The sequence below is a fragment of the Sphaeramia orbicularis genome, chromosome 19 (assembly GCF_902148855.1).
Source record: "Sphaeramia orbicularis chromosome 19, fSphaOr1.1, whole genome shotgun sequence".
Taxonomy (NCBI): Eukaryota; Metazoa; Chordata; class Actinopteri; order Kurtiformes; family Apogonidae; genus Sphaeramia; species Sphaeramia orbicularis.
Genome location: NC_043975.1, coordinates 20,594,334 through 20,614,458, shown reverse-complemented (window position 1 = coordinate 20,614,458; position 20,125 = coordinate 20,594,334). Strand labels below are relative to the sequence as shown.

Sequence of the window (20,125 nt, the reverse complement as noted above, 5' to 3'; positions counted from 1 at the left end):
GATTTCTGAAGTAGAAATGCCATCACCAAAATACTAACAACAGGATACAAACAAACTACATCACTGTTACATGACTTCAATATCACACCACTAAGCTTCCAAATTATTATATAATTTCACACACTTACTGTTTTACACAAAACAACTTTCCTCTGAGCTTCACCTAATCTAAACCGTGAAAAGAATTTGCAAGATTCTAAAAGCATAAGTGAATAGATTAATTTATGTGTTTGGAGTAATGAGTCTTCATTTCAATCCCAACTTCCAAAGTCCCAATTAGTCATTTCTTAGATCATCTCTTTAAGTATAACTATAAGTGTGATATTAAGAAATTCTTAACTACAGTAGTTTGAGTAATTTTTCATCTGTTTGTTGTGGATCAAGCAAGACATTTGAGATCTTGGGCTTTGGGGCACACTTTCTCAACATTTTACAGAACAAGTAAATAATAGATTACTAGAGAAAATAATTAACAGATGAATTAATAATCAAAACAGTTGTTAGTTTTTGCCAACAGACCTCATTATTTCAGGCATCTGTTAAAAAACAAAGACCCAACGAGAGCAAGATAAGAAAGGCAAAATCTCAAAATACTATTTGTTGTTTAATGTCTGTCATCAAATGAAAAGATTGGCACAAATCCTGCATAGGGGCCGACAGTACCTCCATTAAGCAGCTGGTAAAGGACACAGTAGCCCAAAATGTCTTTCTCACAGTGAGGCTCCTGCCAGCTCACTTTCAGGGCAGTGGGTCCCAGAGCAGAAAACACCAGCCTGCTGGGCGTGTCGGGGACTCCTGGAGCGAGACGAGCATCTGGAAACACAGAAGCAAGAGTTAGAAACCTGCATTATATCAATACACAGATAGTGTACCACTGTTGTAACCAACAAGGGTGAAAGAAAAAAAAAAGTCTGTATTTTTTTAAATGTTTCATTCTAATTTCAGTGTGAGTTTATGTTTTCAGTTGGGGTTGTAGGCTTGTAATTTCTCAATATGCTAAGTTTTGCTCAGTTCTAATTAATTTCGGTGTTAGTTTTAATCTTTTTTCCTGACTACATTAATGATGACATCGATGTCTGCAGCATGTCCATGTGTTGTGCTTCCATCTGCTGGTGGAAAACTGTCACTTCTTAAAAATTGCAAGGTTTTACTCATACTTAACTAAAATACCAGGCTAACGCATGAAACAAGTATGAAGAAAGTTAGTAATTTTTCATAAATGGAAACAACTAGTTTTCCATATTTCATTAGTTGTGGTTAATGAGAACAACCTTGGTTTAATAAATAAATAACCTCCTGAGACCCAGTAATGCATTTTTGTCCTCTATAGTGGACAAGAGTTTAACAGCTTTACATAAAAAAAAAAAAGTCCACTTAAAAGGACATTATATATATAATAAAAACAATTTAATAAAAAAAGTTTATCTGGAAAAAAAAAACTGCTGCATCATGCTGTTTCCAATTAAGGCAATTATTTCATGTAAAATGGAGAAAATGTTTATTTACTGGGTTTAAGGAGAATAAATAAATAAATAAATTAAGTTGTAAATATAGACATTTGAAATGTGAGCTGCAGAGGTGAGTAACCCTGATTACTATGGTTTAACAATTACTACCATACGATGATAATATAACTTAAGCTACAGCCAAAGTTATATTATTTTCTATTTTACTTCATGCCATCACAAAAATGAACACAAGCCAACAGGTTCAATGTTAGATTTGTTAGTGCTAATGTAAAAAATTGGCTTTGTAGCAACTGAAACATAAAAGAATCAAAACTGCTTAAGACTAAACACAAAGAAGTCACGTGTCATGCAAGCAAACACATCTGCTGCCCATGCTCACATGCTGCAACTTACCTTGGAGCACCCTGTCCAGATTATATAAGGCTTCGCTGACGTCTGACGACTCGGTCCTTGCGCGTGAACCTTGAGTGAGGCTGTAGCTGAACTGGCTCTGAGAGCTGCTCTGCATCCCAGTGTAGCCGAACCCACCTGAAGGCGCATTGAGCAGAGGGGGCGAAGGAGAAGGCAAAGGAAAATGGTGGAAGTAGCAGGTAGAGGTGGGCAGGTGGAGAGTCAAGTAAAAAAAAAAAAAAAAAAGTAAAAAAAAATATATATATATAATTGTGTGAAGACAAGGGGGGAGAGGGAGAAACAGCGATAGTCAGCATAGCTCCTGCAAAGTCACTGTGGATAAGCCTGCTGTGCAGCCAACAGCCCCAACCCGCTAACAGATGTCCAAGCCCTCGGCCTCATGCACTGCTCAGTAAACCTGCCGAGGCATCTTACATATAGCTCTGAAGAAAAATCTTTCTTCAACCCAAAAGTTACGACTAACTCCTCTAATCCTTTAAAATGCAAATACAGAGCCAACATTACCTAGATCAGGGAATTTGGGAATATCTCCCATGACAATAGAGTCACGGATGTGTTCATCGGTGTAAGCCCTGTTCTCTGAGCGCTTCCTCATGATGACATCTGTTGTAGTTACTCCATCTCCCATCATTTCATGTGTACGGGTGCCTCCTACAAGACAAGGTAAGTGTTCAAGGAAGTAACATACACTGATTTCATTTCCCTCATGTGATGAAAGGTGTCAGTTTTACCTGATCCAGTCAAGTAGGTGGTGGTTGTTTCTGTGGTGAAGGAGCCTCCAGCCCCTCTGTAGTTGGAGCTCAGGGTGGACATGGGAGAGGATGATGCAGACATGTTGCGTGTCACTGAACTGCCTGGGAAGAGGAAGTTCTGGTCCCATTTTCCATTCATCATGTAATCTATGAAAAAACACAGCAGGAGCCAGATTTACTCACAAACACAACATGAGACTTTGCATCCAAGAATCCACTGACTGCAGTTTGGCACACTGTACTGTTGATACAAAACACCCAAAATTAGGCACAGCTAACCCATACACAGCACATGTAACAGTGCAATTAAGTTAGAAAACAAATGTAAATGTAATCTGGGGTGAGCAGATTTTACTTGGCATGATATGTCTAATTACTGAAAGACAAAATGGGCCTTAAAACTAGAAACACAATGCCAAAATCTACATCAAACTGAAGTTGATTTTTGTTCTTCTGCTGGTAAATTATATGAACTTTTTCAGCTTCGAACTGGTTAAATCTAGCTCAGTGTTAAATATATTTTCTTAAAATGTAAATCCTTTTCTAATGATAGTTTTCATATTTTCTTGAAATTTCTGTTTTACAGAGTACTGTATGTCAAAACTTATGACATGCAACCACACCAAGACAGGTCAGACAAGAATGTCTTTAAGTGATGGAAACGCATCAACATTTTCCTATTGAAAAGGGCTCAAACATTTACGTCCATTTAAATGTATGTGTTTTGGACTTGCCTACCCCAAAATATTTGCTGAAAAATATATTCCAATATGCTAAAATATTTTGGGGAAACAAATCGCCGCGTCTCACCTTTGCATTCGTAGCTTTAAGTGCTTACATATAGAGGTCTAACATGTGATTGCTGTTCCCCTTTCTCATTGTGGTGAAACCTGGTGTGAAAATGTTTAAGCTGCTTCAGCTTCTGAATAATGCAGAAAAGTTTGCTTTCAAGCTACAGCTCAGTTTTATGAGGTGCACTGCACCAAAAACAGTTTATCAGAGGATAAATCAAATACAATGATAAGAAAAATAATGACAGCTGCAAGAAAAGATGTCATTAACGAAGAAGACAGAGATGCATTTCATTAAATTCCCATTATTTTCAATTCAGGCGCCCAATAATAAAAGCCCAACAAGCTGCTTCAGGATCACTGCCTTCAAAGTGGTATGTGGAGATGACAAGGAGATGAGAGACAGGCACATGGGAAAGCCTGCCCTGATCATCAACTGGAGATGGGGCAGTTGATGCCAGTGGTCCTCTGTGGACAGACGACATTAGGACAGATGGGACAGATGGCAACTCGGAGCAAAGGGATCAAGGACTGAAGCCCGAAATGGAATGATTAGCCAAATTACGAAAGGACGGAATCGCGAAACCAAGGAGAAACGATGTTGCCTTGCTGGATATCTAACTGCCGTGCACATTAGCGACCATGCTGACGCTCTGCCTACAAATCTGTTTCTTTGATGGATAGGTCTTCACCTGGCTGAGGTGCTTGGGTGTGGCTCAGTTGGGGGGTCTCGTCTGAGCTCGCCTCTGTGTCTGTGCTGAGCCGATAGTTGGGGATGACCTCCACACGCTTTTTCCACGACACCTTACGGAGATCCAGGTTCGATCCCACCAACTTGACAAATCCTTGTAATTGTGGTCATGGGGAAGAAGCAAGCAGGTGGAGGATTGATTTTCTGACATGAATTATCAACGGTCTGTTTCACTAAACATGATTTAAGAATAGAGCTGTCACCTGTACGGTATATGGGATTACATCATGGATATACTGATTTATGTCATGAGGTGAAAAGTCAGCATTGTCTTTTACAGAAGACTGACTGGGAGTAGGAAAACAGCTGCAGAAAGCATAACTGCAGCAGTTTTAATGAGATAGGGCCCTGTGGTTAGGGATTGTAAAGCACTCCCATTGCAGATATCTGGGGATGCACTGGAAGCAGATTTTGTTGCTGCCTGGCTGGGCGTTGCCTGCAGGAAAAAATGCCCCCCCCAGATGGAAGTGATAAAAACGACAAAGCCATGAAAATGATTCAGCTTCACAACTCCTCCATACCTTCCCTAGTGTTGCTCTTGTAAAAAGTGGTGGAATATTAATATCAACCTCTTCAAGGCACTTCAAACAGGAGAACAAAAATGCTGCAAAGAGCCAGAGGAGGCCTTTTCAATCCATTGGTTAAGTTTCTACAGCAAAAAAACTGACCATTACATTTCCAGTGGTTCCAACATCTGTCTAGTCTATCCCCAATACATCAAATCCTGTTTGGATGGACTACAGTAAATGTTTTTCACACTGATAATTAGGTTCAATTGATATTATTACAATATTTTTATGCAAATCAACTATTATCAGTAGCATATTAATTTAGGTTCATACATTTACTTCACTTTTATTTATGATAGCCTATACTTTTAGTTGATTTTTAGCATTTATCTGTTAGCTACTTTCAGTTTGTTATATTAAATACTTGTGCATTAAATTTAGATTGCTATTTTTTCATTTATGAAAAGAAAACAGCTGGCTGTCACATTCCGTTTTGTAGACTACTAGTGTAGTATTACTAGTGTTATGGTACCCACCATCACCAGAGACACTGGGCGTCTTCGAGCCAGCAGGAGACTTGAGCACCTCATTGCTGTACATCAGATAGCCGTCATATTCATCTCCTGCTTCTGCATCCACAATAGGGATGTCTGGGATGATTGGAACTGAGGATGAAAGACAAACACATGAAGTTCTTTTTGAGTCACAACATTAAGTAATTGTTCTAAATGTGTGTTTGTGCATTACGTACTGGAGAGCGGTCTCGCAGGCTGTGATGCCAGATTGATGGTGGCATCTCTGAAGGGGCCCCAGCCCACACCGTTCTTGGCACGGACTTTATACTGGTAGGTCTGAGCATTCTGGAGGTTCTCGATCAACAGCATCCGCTTCTTAGGGTTGTCGATCTTGACTTTCTTGTCAGCACCAACTGGCTCTGTGGAGGAAGAAAGAAAATGTTAGGTCATGGAAAAATCACATAAGGCAATCAAGTATACCATATTTCTGTTTTTTGGTGGGACTCTTACTCATGTCATCATCGATGGGTGTGTAGACGACCTCATAGGCTGTGATGTTGCCATTAGTCTCTGCGGGTTCGGCCCAACTGAGCTGAGTGACAGTTGGACTGATGACGTTAAAAGCCAGACGACCGGGTTCACCAGGTGCTGGAGGAGAACAGAACAGGGTTTAATCTGTATTTTCTGAAGAAAATGCCAGTTTTTTAGGAAAACACTTTTAAATGCTTGCAGCTCCTGAGAAATAGAGTATTTGATTTTCTGCTAATTACCATCCTCCAAAGTTTGACAGGTGACAACATCAGTATCAAAGCCATCTCCCATTGCATTGTAGGCGCACACTCGCATTTCATAGTCACAATAGGGATACAGGTTAGTCAGCTCAGCTTGAGGTGTCTTCACATCTAAAACTGTGGCATCTTTCTCCGGGTCACCATAGATCCAGTACTTCACCTAAAACACAAAAGGAATAGAAGATGCATCATTTTAGAAACATGGAAACCACTAATACACAAGATAAAAGTTAAAGCTAACCATCACAAGCATGTACCTTATAGCCCAGGGGGTTTCCAAGTGGTGGTTCCCAGTTGAGGCGGATGTTTCTGGGTCCTGTTGCTTTGGCTTTCGGGTTACCAGGAGACATAAGAAGACCACTAGGGGAGGAGCATTTCGGGCTTGAATAGCCTTTCTGCTGCATTTGCATCATCTCAGGACCTGAAGACACACATGCATTAAAGGATGAGAGGAATGGTTTGAGTCTATCATACTTAAATATTATACATACAATTAAACACCATTATCACCACAAAAAAAAAAAAAAAACAAAAAAAAAAACCCTAAACTACCAAAGCAGCTAAAAACAACACAAAATTTAACTGAAATTGAAAGCAAAATGACAAAATAAAAGCGAAACGGACCTCCACCGTCTGTAACATTGATCATAGTGGTCTTTCTATCTCCAATAGAAGCGTTGCTGCTTGGGTCAAACAGCTCCAGATGGAAGTTCTCGGGTTTAATTGGACCTGGGTGGGCTTTTGGGTCAATTACAATATTTTTCTCTGTCTCTCCAGGACCAAACTTCAGAGGCCCTGACAGCTCAAAGCGCTGGGCCTTCTTGGTGCGCCATTTCACTGAGGCGGGGCTATCCGTGTTACGAGTGCGGACCACAGGGATAACATAGCTTGGGTCAGAAGTGGTGAAGTTTTGCGTTCCCTTCTTGAACATCATCACACTTGGCTCTAGACAAAGAAAGATGACAGAGAGAGTTAAGATCCCTCCGGGTTCAGTGTATTAACCTGGAGAACTAAGATACACTAATGCATCATTATCACCTGGTGAATCTGCGATAGTGACTGTCGTTCTCGGGTAGCGTCCTAGCTTGGCGCCCTGCCGTGGGTTACTCAGGTCCATGACAAACTGTTTGACCTGTTTGTCCTCCAGAAGGCTGTCTTTCTCACCCAGCTCCAGCAGACGAACAGGCACTAACTTCTGGGTCTCACCAGGACCATAATTCAGATCTCCTTCTACAGTCACATAGTCCTGAAGAACAAAACACAAGAAATTACAAAGAAAGCCTCTCAGCTGACCTGTATCTAAACTACTGTGAGTAAACTTGACAAATGTACCTTCTTGTCCTTGGCTGTGAGGTCTCGTGTGCGGTAGGTGACTTGCGTGCGACCGTCCTCTACGATCTCTCTGCTGATGGGGATGTTAGCCACTCCATCCTGTCTGCTATAAGTGTAGGCCGGCTGGAGGAAGGAAAACACACTGGAGGCTGGAACGATACAGAGGATAAACATTACATAAAAACAAAGATTTTTACTCATTTGTCTGTCTTAATCTTCTTGAATTTGAAGTTGAGTTCTGTGAAATATGCAACCTCTTTCTCACCATGTTCTTTGATGATAGTGATGTTGACCAAACGTTTTCCAATCTCAGCAATACCCAGTGGCACATCTACAGCCTCCACTTGTAGTTGTTTCTTGTCATCATCCTCATCCTTAACAAAGAGCGGCACGTGAACATCCACTGACTCCACACCTTCTTGGAACTCCACAGCTCCTGCAGCCTCTGCATGGGGATTAGATGTGCAAAAGATTAAAAGATGTGCAACTTCTCAACATGTATCTTTATCTCAACCAAAATACAAAGTACAAGCCACACAAACATACCTCTGTCGGTTTCCACAGTGTAGTATCCAGGTACCACTTTAAGGTCGCTGAAGTTTCCTGACTGGACATTTTTCTCCGTCAGCTTGACAATATCAGGGTAGCTGCTGCGAGGAGCTGATAGGACAGTGTCCATAATGGTATAGTCCTGCCTTTTCCCCGCATTTCTCTGCATTCTACATGAGCCAGAAGAGATATAGAAGAGTAAGATAACAAGCATCTAATTTCCAAACGTTAAAACAAAAGACATGTATTGTGTCGCCTCGTACCTAAATGAGGTCTTTTGAATCTTCTGGGCGCCAGGAATCTGCTTGTACACCTCATTGAGCTGCATAAATGAGCAAATACGGCATTCAGGTAAACATTCATTTCATTTACTCGTACAACAAAACAACAAAGCAAAGAAACACACACTTACATTATCAGCAACTTCCTTACGGAGCTGCTCGGCATCTCTGGATTCAGGACGAGACAGGTTTTCAGAGAACAACCTGTTTAGCCGGAGGGAGAGTGGAAACTGGACTATGTACAAAGAAAGAATAATATGTTAGAGGAAAACAGAAACAGAGGTTAAAGTTACAATTAACATCTTTTGAAAGTTCAATCCCACATCAATTTGCATCTTTCAACCAAGTGGTGAGTCAGTTTATTGTAGATTAAACATTTGACACTTACTGGTCTCTTTGGGGTTGGGCTTGATCAGAGCCTGAGGGTGATTAGGTGCTCGGTGCACATTGTCATTAACCTTCCAGCGGACCACATCAGTGCCTTTAGGTGGTCCAGTCCTCACCATCGGTGTGTCCAGGTGGTCTGAAGTAAGTAGAGACTGGCGGAGCAGATATTCATCCTCCTTGAAGCCAACCATGCGACCTGAAGGGAATACAGCAAAAGCTCAAATACATACGCGTCATATAGGTCAAATGCTGAAAAACAGCACATTTAGTAAATTACATAAACAATAATATCCTACCATTACGCTGAATGTGACGATATTAGGTGTTTGATAATGGTTATGTAAACATCATTTGCTATTTGTAGCTAATGTTGGATTATTAATGTAGAACATGTAGGAAAAAACAATACTGTTTGGGTTTTCAGGGGATTCTTTGGATATATACAGGACATCTTAAGAAGTCCCATCAAGAAATACTTCCAAAAAATACAGTAGTAGTACAACTGTAGATACAAATGACATAATGTCAGTTGTTCATTGCTTGTTAGAAAACCTTTGACAGAGGTGGTCACCTTCGTTAGTTATGTGTCTATCAACACAGAAATGAGAGAAGAACGAGCATTATGTAGAATCCCTTTGGTTCAACGTAAAATGAGGCAATAAATATTGAAATATTATGGAAAAAACTTTATTAAACATAAGGTTTTGTTTAAGAAAATTGGACATCAATTTTACTGAAAATGTAAATAAGTCACTACCGTTGATTATCAGTCTGCTTGATTGGAAATAGTGTATATTAGTGGACAAGTACTGGGCATATTGCCTTTTACAGAATAAGGCAAAACCCATAATAATAAATGGATGTAAATATAGTCAGAGTTATAGAGTTTTGTGATGTGACGCATCTTACCTCTCTTACAGCACGGCAGCAGGGCCAGACAACTCTGTGTCAGCAAAAGACAGACAGCATTACTTCCACCCTAGCTTACAAACATAGATCAGTCCCGAAGGTAAATGTGTGTTTATACCTGGCAGCAGGTTTTGCAGCAGGCACAGTATTTCCAGCAGCAAAGCAGCAGTAAAGCCAGAAGTAACAAGAGGAACAAAAGGAGAGGAAGCAGCCACAGGAGGCTCGCAGGGGGACAATCTGAAAAAAATAAATAAATAAATAAAATGATTTTGACAGACTGGTTCATACAACTTGCATATTGTGGCTGAATTTGGGCATATTTAGGACTGTACATGATTTTCAATTATATATACTTGGTGTTAAAACTATTTTAATTGTTTTCAAGGCACAGCAGATGAAAAGTGATACAGGAAGAGCATAAGCTGCAGCTGACCTTTCTTCTTGAGCACTTCAACCTCTAGGCCTCCAGGGTTCAGTGCTGGATCTTTGGAAAGGTCAACAGTGTAGTAGTAGGTGCAGTCGTCATCCTCATCCCGGAAACTGCACACATCAGTCACCTTTTCCCCTAAATACATACACATAAAAAATATTAACTTCTTATATCAGCTTTCGAGTATTAATTTTATGCTGTAGCGGAGATGCCTGCATGGACTATTTATGAAGGTAGGTTTTATACTAACGTTCTTTGAGTTCATCCACCATGACACTTTTGAAGAAACACTTGTTACACTCCTCTTCATCCTTCTTCTCTCCTGTTTTCCAGGACTGACACTGAACGCAGCTTCTTGTAGACTCACATGCTCCCAACACAACCTGAACATGAGATGAATGGTGCAACAGTAAACTAAGGCTAAAACAAAGTATGTGGAAAATATCATCAAGTACAATGTGAGATCATCACATGCCATGCATCGTGTTTTACATTCATACCTGGGCACTCAACTCGCAGGTTGAAGTCATTTCATTTCCAGAGTTAGTACATTCACATCGGCCGCACACACATTTACCTCGCCCATTGCAGATGCCCTGGCACAAACAGAGGCAGGTACTGATATGAAATACACTGGCAAAGAATAAAAAAAAAAGACTTGTATATTTGTAAACAGGGTTGCAACAGTATGAGATTTACATTTAGGTTTATGGTACACCATTAACCGGGGGGAGACCTCGGGGAAGACCCAGGACACGTTGGAGAGACTATGTCTCTCGGCTGGCCTGGGAACGCCTCGGGATCCCCCCGGAAGAGCTGGAGGAGGTGTCTGGGGAGAGGGAAGTCTGGGCATCCCTGCTTAGACTGTTACCCCCGCGACCCGGCCCCGGATAAGCGGAAGAGAATGGATGGATGGATGGATGGATGGATGGATGGGTACACCATTATTACAACCATTAAAGTAGTCGCTCCCCAACTTTTCCAGCTTGAGACCCAAGAAATACATTTTATGCATCCTCTGGACCAAAAATTTACACATCTTGAATTGACAGAGTGTCCACATTTATTGTCAAAATAATGTATGTGAAAGTCTCATTTTTACATATTATGTATTCTCTACCTGTCTTCATAGTCATTACCCCATTTACATAATTTTTTTGTTGAATCCTTATTTTGTTGTCATCTAGATGCATTTTTGAATCGTTTTACATTGTTTTTCACCAGTTTTTATGTCTTTTGTCATGTTTGTCCTGTTTTTTTTTGTCTCTTACCTCTCCTCTACATTTCACATAGGTCAACATTTATTTACCCTTCTAGAGAACTCTCCTCTGGTATTTTACTTTGGAAAATGAACTAAAAATATCATTATTTGTATGCATTTTACTTTTATAATTGGCCAGCAAACCTGAAAAGCCAAAGTAAAACCATTATTAAAAGTTAAAAAAAAAAAAAAAAAGTCATCATTTTGAACATTAAGAACAAAGATAAAGTAAACCATACACTGAAACTGAATCCATGTAAAAGGTTGTATGTATTTATATGGACAGTTAAGATTCTCCACCCATTTCAAGTTTTTTTTTTTTAAATACTCACAGAACACACCCCAGATGACACCACTGATTTTGATATCATGCTATTACTTGAACCAACATACTACTGCAACCCTATTTGTAACACCAAAATGTTATGTTTCAGCTGACCCCATTGTTGTCCAAACAGGTCTGGTTGCTCTTGGGACACTCACAGGCGTTGCCCTCCCAGCCCTGGGCGCACACACACTGGCCCATAACGCAAGAGCCTCGGTCTAGAGAAGACAAAGACAGGTTAAATTATTATATCTGTGAAAAGTGGGTGTATGGAGAAATCAGTAGTTGGGAAGTTGTTGATAGTAAACAGAGAAAATTGTGTCTTATAACAATAATAATGTTAACAATGTTTGATTAGCAAAAATATAATTCAACATCAATATTAATTCACACCTATATATGGAAGAATTTAATTTGTTCTATAGCTTTCTATAGGAGACAGTTATATAAAGACATAAAATAGCATTCATTTGAAGTGGTTTCCCTCAACTAAATGTCATTACTTCAATTTTTGTTTCTACCAACACCACAGTGATTTTTTTTTAGGTACTGGAAGATGAAATACTAGATGAAAGGAATCGTAGTTTGCTACTGCCAGGAACTTAATTATTTGATCCATGGATTCATTATTGATAGTACCACTTTATAAAACGAGGGATTTTGGGGTGAAAATCATTAGCAATAATTAATGTCAGGAATTAGTTTTGTTTTTTGTTTTTATGCAACTTCTCAAAATTTTGTCCCAAATTTTCTTAACACTTGACACTATTGAAATGCAGTCACTATAGTTATTTGGTGGAGCTTAGCCATTCACATAGATTCATAGACACACTAACCAGCAGAACTACAACAAAGAAAATAAAGGAGACAGCCATGTATTCAGAGTTGGTAGTTATTGTTGTTTTTGGGTTTTTTTTTTCATACCATCCTATATTCACACCCTGTATTAACTAGAGGCTACATTCACCACAGGTCCACATCCAAAATCCTCCCAAGGGCAAAATAAGAGGTAAATTTGGAAATACAGGCAGAGACCAATGCCTCTGCCGGTAAATATGAGATTGCACACTTTTAATGAGCTGTAAGTGGTGACTGAGGTATTTTTGTACGAGCAAACATATATTTTTACAGCAAAAACCTACAGTATAATTAAGTGACTCATTGGATCATATTTAGTGCTTTAGTTATTACCATTGCACAGGAAGCCTCCAAACCGTTGACACTGGGTCCTATCATACTGGCAGTATTGCCCTTCAAACTGATCTGGATTGTAGCACACGCAGGTTCCACACTCCAGACAGTCTCCACGGCCTGAGCACGCCTCGGTCATGCCCGGACCTATACACAGGCTGGTGTCCACTGTCGAACTACTGGCTGTACAGTTACAGTATGTGCTCACCCTAAGAAAGACACACGGGTAAAACAAAACCAAAATCTTAGCAACCCTAGTCTTAATTTTGATCTTTTTATCTTTCAAAGGATTAATAACTAATCATTCTTACCAGCCATCATAACACTGACACTTTCCACACACTAGGTCCCCATGGAAATGACACTTGGGAGATCTACGGATAGGTTTCTGGAGAACAAACACATGACAATCGGAATGTGCACACCAATGTGATTTTAAGTGCGCCTCTGTTTTCATCTGTTTTTGCATCTACCTGCTCACAGGCACACGTTGGGCACAAAATGGATGCCTTAACATTTACTGCATCATTAAAAGTTGTAGGTTTGACTCTCATTGTCCCTTCTTTTTCATCTGGATTCATCCCACAGACAGGCTGGTCATCAATCATCCGCTGAGCTTTAAGCCGCATCTTGAAGTCACCCTGAAGAGAAAAACCACAATAACACAGTATATTACAGTTACGTCATTCAATAGTTTTATTATAATTTATATTTAACCCATAAAGACCCAAACAGCCACTGATGACCAAAACCATCTACGGATCTAAAATGTTTAAAAACTTCTGAACTACTGATCCTATCAATACATGTTAATGATTGGTGCAAAATACAGTTAGTCATCTTTCCATGGTCATCAGATATGACCCAGTAGGACATTCTGAAGCTCCATAGTGAACGTGGAAACATCGTCATCTTCTACAACATTGATTCACCAGTAAAACCCATGGAGTTGGATCAATGACAGTTGATGGAGACACTTATTTTTATATTGAGTTATTGATATCTTTGCTGAAATGTCAGTTTTTTCTCCAGTTTTCTCTATTTCTGATATAATAACCCTCAATGTTACTCTGAGCTTTTATAAACATCTACACGATCAGTGAATTAAATGTAGGAAAATACCTGATTTTCACTTAAAAACACAAAATTCAAAGGATGATATTATAATAAATGGAAATAAAGCACTTAAGAAAGGTTAAATGTAGAGGAAAAATTGATTCAGAAACTGCCACAAAAGTAGCATTGGGTCTTTATGAGTTAAACATTATTAAGATTTTAGTTATGCGGACAGGAAATGGGTAAAATACTTATTAGTGTAATGCCAGAAATGTAATAGTGGCCTGATCTTACAATTGCTCCAGGCTTGATATTAAGGGCTCCGTATTGAGCAACGCTCCCACTCGAGGTCAAGAAGTCAGCCAGGAAAGCCTTGGGTCTGTCCTCTGCACGGATGCTCATTTTACTACGGATACTCTAGAATGACAGACATGAACATCAGGATTGGACGTTAAACCACAACAGTGTTAGTGAAGGTTTTCTAGTGACAAAAAAAAAAATAAAAAAAAAAATCACTCTTTCACAGCTGTCAAAATGATTGAAGATATACCTCAAAGGCAATCTCCATGACTTGCAGGATATTAGATGAATCTTCTTGCAGCAGACCAACTTCAGCAATTGGGAAATATGTTTGGAGTTTCTACACAGAGAAGTAATCACAATGAAACATGTGTTCAAAACACTGCACAGTGACTTTGAAGGCTGAAAAAAATGAACCCACTAACCGTGTAGTATGTGTAGGAGTGGTTGGTGACAGCAAAGATGGGAATGATGTTGTGCTGGCTGAGTACACGGACTAATGTGGGCACAGAGGGGTAATCCTGATTGGTATCCTCTGTGTATTTGCCATCATCGTCCAAGTGGCAGTTTTCATCATTGCGCATCAGGATCCCAGAGAGCACATTGGCACCATCAGACTCATAATGGAAAGCTGACTCAGTGGAGAAAACCAGAAGATGTGTGCTGTCTTTGCGCCAACCAATCTTATCCTAGTTTAAGAACACAATAAAATCAAGAAAATATGATACAACAGTTTGCAGGGAAACAAGATAATCTAGACATGGAAATTAAACACTTTAGTTTCTATTGAGCTGAAGCTTCACGTGGCAGAGAAAAGTGTAGAGGGAGTAGAGAAAAGTGGCTTTGAATTTCCCTACATTTCCTAAAATTCCTTTGTGTCAGTTGCTGTCAGGGTCAATATGTAATCGCTTATTGAGAGAACTGAGTGGACTTTGAAGTCTGATGCTGTGGATAAGATTGGATACAGCACATGCAGGGGCTTTGACTGTCAATAACATTGAACAGGAATGTCAGAAGAAGCTTGAGTATGTCTAAAATACTAATGCTTGTCAGCTTATATGATGTTAGCATTCTTCTGAGGCTTTGTTGTTTGCAGACATTAGCTAACTCCATTTCTAAAGTAGCGCCTGCCTCAGCTGCCTACATCTTTCATTACAGCTTGAATACTGATTTCTGAGAGGAAATGTATGCAAAAATCCTTATACTCGCTCCTGAATGCCTCATTGTCTCTCTTCTGCTCCTCTACAGCAAAAACATTGCACACAACACTAGTTACTGTTAGCTTAGAAATGGAATTAGCTAAAGTCACCAAACAACCTGCTCCCACCACAAAGAAGATTTTAACACAAACTTCACATAAACACATGCAAATGTTACATATTTCCTTTTTAAAGATTGTGCATCTTAATTAACTGTAAACTGGACACTGGCATATTTTTCACATTTCAGCTAATAATGCAAATTTACACAGCAACAGTTCATTAGCATTGATGTGTTTTAAAAAAATAGTTATGATGGCACAACATTATCATCATCATCAATAAAGGTTAAGGTTTAACCCACTTTATTATCCTTATATGGAAATTTAGTCTTTATTTTGCTCATCCTAATACAAACAGCACCTAGCATTAGCAATTAGCATTAGCATTTTGCACACATTAGGAGCAGTGAGTTGCTATTGAGGGTGCTCAGGGACCAACTCAAGTTCTTGACAGGAAAATTAACCTGTATATGCCTGTTTTTATATTCAAATATTAATAACATTAGTGTAAGTACAGTTGGGCCAATTCTTCAAAGTAATACAGGTAACATTTATGTAGTTCCCAATAAAAATACTGCTTTATCATGAGCAGTTTTACTAACCCCACAGACTGCAGCCTGCAGTATAGCATCAAATCCTCCTTCAGGAGCGTCCAAATTGCCAGATATTCTCTCCCTCTGGAGCTTTGAGGTGAACTCATTCAAGTCACTGGTCAGTTTGATAACATTTTTGAAAGAGAAGGGAGAGTCGCTGTCAGGCCAAGGCTCTTTAAGTCTGTGAGGATAAAAAGAAAGAAAAAGTGTAAGTATTTAAGACTTCTCCATAGCATATGTGTGATAAACATCCATAACGTGTTCTCTCTTACTTTCTAGGTCTCATATCAGTCTGTGGCTCAATTACTTTGTCCACAAACTTTCCAAATCCAATGGTGTAGTCATCAGACAGCTTCTTCACCAATACAGCTACAAGGAAAGGCATTCAAAATCAGTATCAGAGTGACAAAATACTGTAGAGTCAGTACGTTACAAACACAAAGAAGCTCACCAAGTTCATTGCCCATTCGCTTCAGGTTGTCTAAATCGTCAGCCATGGAGTTTGAGAAGTCCATGAGAATATAAAGATCCAGAGGGCCTTTGGTTGGAGAGAACACTTTCACATCCATCACCTTCTCCTCTCCTGGCAGGAAGCTCATACTGACCTGCTGTGGTGAAACCTGTGACTGCTGGAGCGCAATGTTGATGCTTTCCTCCTGAGCAGTGAGCCAAGTGATGGAGGAGAAGGAAAAATCAGATTTGATACCTTTCTTTTTGAATCTATAACTTTAACTCTAAATGTTATGTGAAATGGTGACTTACTCTTTCAATTTGCATTTCACTTTGAGCTGTGATAACAGCAGCAGCACTGCAGCCATGGGCAATTATATTCTCATACAGGTCACAGCGAGGGCCATTAAAGGTCTGAGTGAACAGGAAGTTTGATTAATGGGTCTATTTAGTTTACATTAATCATTAAAAGAGTACTATGAACATGATGCACAAATAGCGATTTGACACTGCTATACAACATTTTCCCCTTTAAACTAACATAGTCCTGAAGTTGAAGGATTTGAAGCCAGTTTTTTATTTTCTTGTTTTTTTTTCTGCTCTCACCTCATCAGGGCAGTAGGCACAGCCTTTGCCAGACTGCAGGCATTCAGAGCAGGTTTTCGCCCTGGAAGCGAAGCAGTAGTTCACTGTGGGGGTGAAGGAGGAGGCAGGGTATCAGTAAATATCAGAGCCGGTGTAAGTAATGATCAAATGTGTGATTTGTAAGGAAAGGATCACACAATAATCAATAAGAATGTATGTAACATAATTGATTCCTTTAAATAAAACTCTGCATTAAGACATAACAAACCATAGAATACCATAACTGATCAATAAGAATTTAGAATATCTATAACACCTGTAGTAACACTAAAAATACATTTGTAGAACATTGAATCCCTAAAAGAAAATACACTGTCTTGCATTTCAAGATATTTTCTCATTGCTGACAGGAAGTTTGTTGGAAAAGGGTAAAAAAAACAAACAAACAACTAGTGTGTAGTCATGGAAATTACAATGGAAAAACCGTCCATTGTCTTTTAGATTTCTTTAAAAAAAAAAAGACATTTCATTTGCGTACAAATGTTTAATGTGAATCAATGACAGTTAATCATTAACTGACCAATCACTGCAGTTCTACTATAATACATGTGACAAATACCAGCTATTTTGTTTGCACATGAGCATATAAAAACTAAAAAAGACTGGTGATAATCCTGATTTTCCTCACCCTCAGCATAACAGCAGGTCAACAGGACAGCGAGAAGACCCAGACCCACTGAGAGATGTAACATCCATCTCCCCATCTCCTTCCTGCAACAAACACACAAAGACAACAATATAGATACATGTACAATAAAGCTCAAATAGCTCTGTTAAAGCAATAGAAAAAGGGGAAATTATCCACTGCTGAATCCTGCGCAGGTGAAGGTGTAACTTGACCCACCTGTACTTTCCCTCGGTCAAGGCTCAGAGAAAGTGAACAGGCCCAGACACTCCCCTACCTTCAGCACTATAGTTGTGAAAGAGCTGCAAACTAAAGCTGGTTCTAGAGTGAAGCTGTAACACTGTATGCAGTCGTTTGGCTTTATCCTATCACCCAAAGTTAACAACTCTTTAAATATAAAGAATCTCATGAACAGACCAATAACAAAAAGATAATTCCTTATTTACAGCTACTTCTCTCTAGTCATGCATCCTCTACACTAGTACAGGGATAAACATAATTTTGTTTGTAAAAGATTGTGTTCAACATATCCAAGATATATTGAATTTAAAGACACTGCTGAATAGGACAATTATCAGAGACAGAGTTTGTTGCATGGCTACATACCGCTGACATAGGCCAGTTTTTTAGTTGCATGTCAGTTTAAAGATCCTCACAGAGAAAAGGCTTTCTGGTACAGACTCATTTTCTGTGTCAAACACATACAAAGATACCAGTATCAAAAGAGAACTCAAATTTTCTGGGCTGAATAGGCTTAGGCAGAGTAAAAACAGTTTATAATTATATGCTGGAATCTCAGATGGAGAATAATCTGATTGACAGGAAGCCACAAAATGATCTGAATTACAGACAGGAGGAGGAGGGGAATGAACAAAGGGCATTATGTGGCCATGAAATGTCTCCATAATTGTCTCAGTGGGCTGAAATCTGACAGTGAGCCATAGCGCGCAAAAACACGGTGCTCTGAGGATTTACAACTCCAAAAAGGAATTTCTCCTTGAGGCGAGAAAATGACCTGTCCAAGTTAAAAACACAGCCTAAAGGCATATGGGAAAGGCACCTTAGCACCTTGATGTGAACCTGAGCTAAACTACAGGTGTGTTTGTGTGTGTGTGCATGAGTTCATGCCACAAGGTGTCACATAAATCACAGACTGAGATAGGTCAGGAAAAAAACTGAACAGACCAACTCCTGTCCACAAAACTTGACCAGAATGCTCAGAGCAGAGGGGATAAAAAGCACTTTGTATTTTGCTGCTTCTCAAATGAAAGGCATGTAAGTGACACTGACAGTAATCTGGGAGACAAATAACAGCTTGGGAGAGCGAAAATAGAAATTACTCATCCCTCCTGCTTTTTGTTTGGTCTGACCGACTCAGTGGCAAAGTTTCAAATTCACAGATTTTTTTTTTTTTTTTTTTTTTTTTTTTTTTTTTTTCTCCACAGACAACAACATGCCTGCAAGGTGAACATACCAGCACTGGGTGTGGGTCATGACATCATCAGTGATGGATCACCAACAAGTTTTGGGGGTCTTAACTTTGACAGCAAACTAAATCACAGCAACACTCACCTGGAACAGTCACACCGATGAACATATCTCTGAATTCCTACTCAAACCCCAAACATGAAAAGGAAATTAAAACAATAGGTCTGTAATTTTAGTATTATCTGCAAAATAGTAGCAAACTGTATCTGAATTCTCTCTCTACTGTTTGCTTGGTCCAATTTCTTTCACCTGTGTTAGATTGTAGTCTGTGCTTTGATGTGGGCAGTCATGCAGAAATGGCCAAGAAAAAAAAGAGAGAGAGAGAGAATAACTGCTAAGCTGAATCCAAATGTGCTCACAACTCAGTCTTTACTCTTGCAAGTAATCTTAAACTTCATGGTGAGATATAAAGTTGCATAACTTTACAGCATACACCTTACTCAGCACATGTACAGATATTACCCAGGAGGATAGTCCACATGTTTTGTAACACTGAAAGAATTAACAGTGCAGTGAAAACAATGGAGTCTTAAGAAAATTTACGACTGACTTAAATAGATTACTAATCAAACAAACCTCTTAGTGCTCTGCCGCAGTCCAAGTCCAAGAGTCCGGCGATAAATAAGAAAAACACTAAATCCTTTCCTGCTTTCTCTGACCCACGATTTGGGGAAAGTTTGTATCCACTTGTGTTGTTAAAAAAAATCTTCAAGCCCTCGTCTCAATTTAAAGGTAAAAAAGAAAAAAGAAAAAAACAATCCTCCACTTTTTCTGTTGTTTCTGTTGCTTGTTCCTTCCTGTGCTCCAGTCCAGTCTGGTCAAATATTGACTGATTTACCCTTAAGCTGAGTCTCGACTGTGCAATTACTTTTCAAGTGTGAGCAGCACAGAGATATGAGAGACAGTAAGACTCAGAGGAACTGAGTGAAAATGACCGAGTGTGCTGTGACTTGATCCCTCCTAGAGGATATGCTCACACACCCACTCACAGACCCACTCTCCCTGCTCTATCCAGGTGAGCTGCCCCGACGGAGAGGGTTAACTCCCTTCCTG

General features: G+C 39.5%; 1 protein-coding gene across 4 annotated transcripts in view; it reads right to left on the bottom strand.

Annotated features, from left to right (window-relative positions):
- Positions 1-20,125, bottom strand: part of itgb4 (integrin, beta 4) — a 24,178-nt gene extending 4,053 nt beyond the window's left edge. The window contains exons 1-37 of one of the 4 annotated variants that reach the window (XM_030121378.1): positions 19,649-20,125; positions 17,588-17,670; positions 16,921-17,003; positions 16,627-16,728; positions 16,316-16,520; positions 16,137-16,233; positions 15,874-16,045; positions 14,436-14,699; positions 14,261-14,350; positions 14,005-14,127; positions 13,128-13,295; positions 12,966-13,042; positions 12,655-12,863; positions 11,578-11,681; positions 10,378-10,473; positions 10,128-10,260; positions 9,881-10,012; positions 9,566-9,684; positions 9,448-9,481; positions 8,540-8,734; positions 8,283-8,386; positions 8,134-8,192; positions 7,868-8,040; positions 7,587-7,766; positions 7,322-7,470; positions 7,028-7,235; positions 6,614-6,934; positions 6,247-6,410; positions 5,969-6,149; positions 5,709-5,846; positions 5,435-5,617; positions 5,220-5,348; positions 4,116-4,268; positions 2,612-2,779; positions 2,385-2,531; positions 1,863-1,997; positions 664-813 (exon numbers count right to left, since the gene is read on the bottom strand). In XM_030121378.1, coding sequence (XP_029977238.1) covers positions 664-813; positions 1,863-1,997; positions 2,385-2,531; positions 2,612-2,779; positions 4,116-4,268; positions 5,220-5,348; positions 5,435-5,617; positions 5,709-5,846; positions 5,969-6,149; positions 6,247-6,410; positions 6,614-6,934; positions 7,028-7,235; positions 7,322-7,470; positions 7,587-7,766; positions 7,868-8,040; positions 8,134-8,192; positions 8,283-8,386; positions 8,540-8,734; positions 9,448-9,481; positions 9,566-9,684; positions 9,881-10,012; positions 10,128-10,260; positions 10,378-10,473; positions 11,578-11,681; positions 12,655-12,863; positions 12,966-13,042; positions 13,128-13,295; positions 14,005-14,127; positions 14,261-14,350; positions 14,436-14,699; positions 15,874-16,045; positions 16,137-16,233; positions 16,316-16,520; positions 16,627-16,728; positions 16,921-17,003; positions 17,588-17,663 — 5,221 coding nt within the window. In that variant the 5' untranslated portion in view covers positions 17,664-17,670; positions 19,649-20,125. The remainder of the gene's footprint in view (positions 1-663; positions 814-1,862; positions 1,998-2,384; positions 2,532-2,611; positions 2,780-4,115; positions 4,269-5,219; positions 5,349-5,434; positions 5,618-5,708; positions 5,847-5,968; positions 6,150-6,246; positions 6,411-6,613; positions 6,935-7,027; positions 7,236-7,321; positions 7,471-7,586; positions 7,767-7,867; positions 8,041-8,133; positions 8,193-8,282; positions 8,387-8,539; positions 8,735-9,447; positions 9,482-9,565; positions 9,685-9,880; positions 10,013-10,127; positions 10,261-10,377; positions 10,474-11,577; positions 11,682-12,654; positions 12,864-12,965; positions 13,043-13,127; positions 13,296-14,004; positions 14,128-14,260; positions 14,351-14,435; positions 14,700-15,873; positions 16,046-16,136; positions 16,234-16,315; positions 16,521-16,626; positions 16,729-16,920; positions 17,004-17,587; positions 17,671-19,648) is intronic. The other 3 variants (XM_030121379.1, XM_030121380.1, XM_030121381.1) reach the window with 3 other exon arrangements.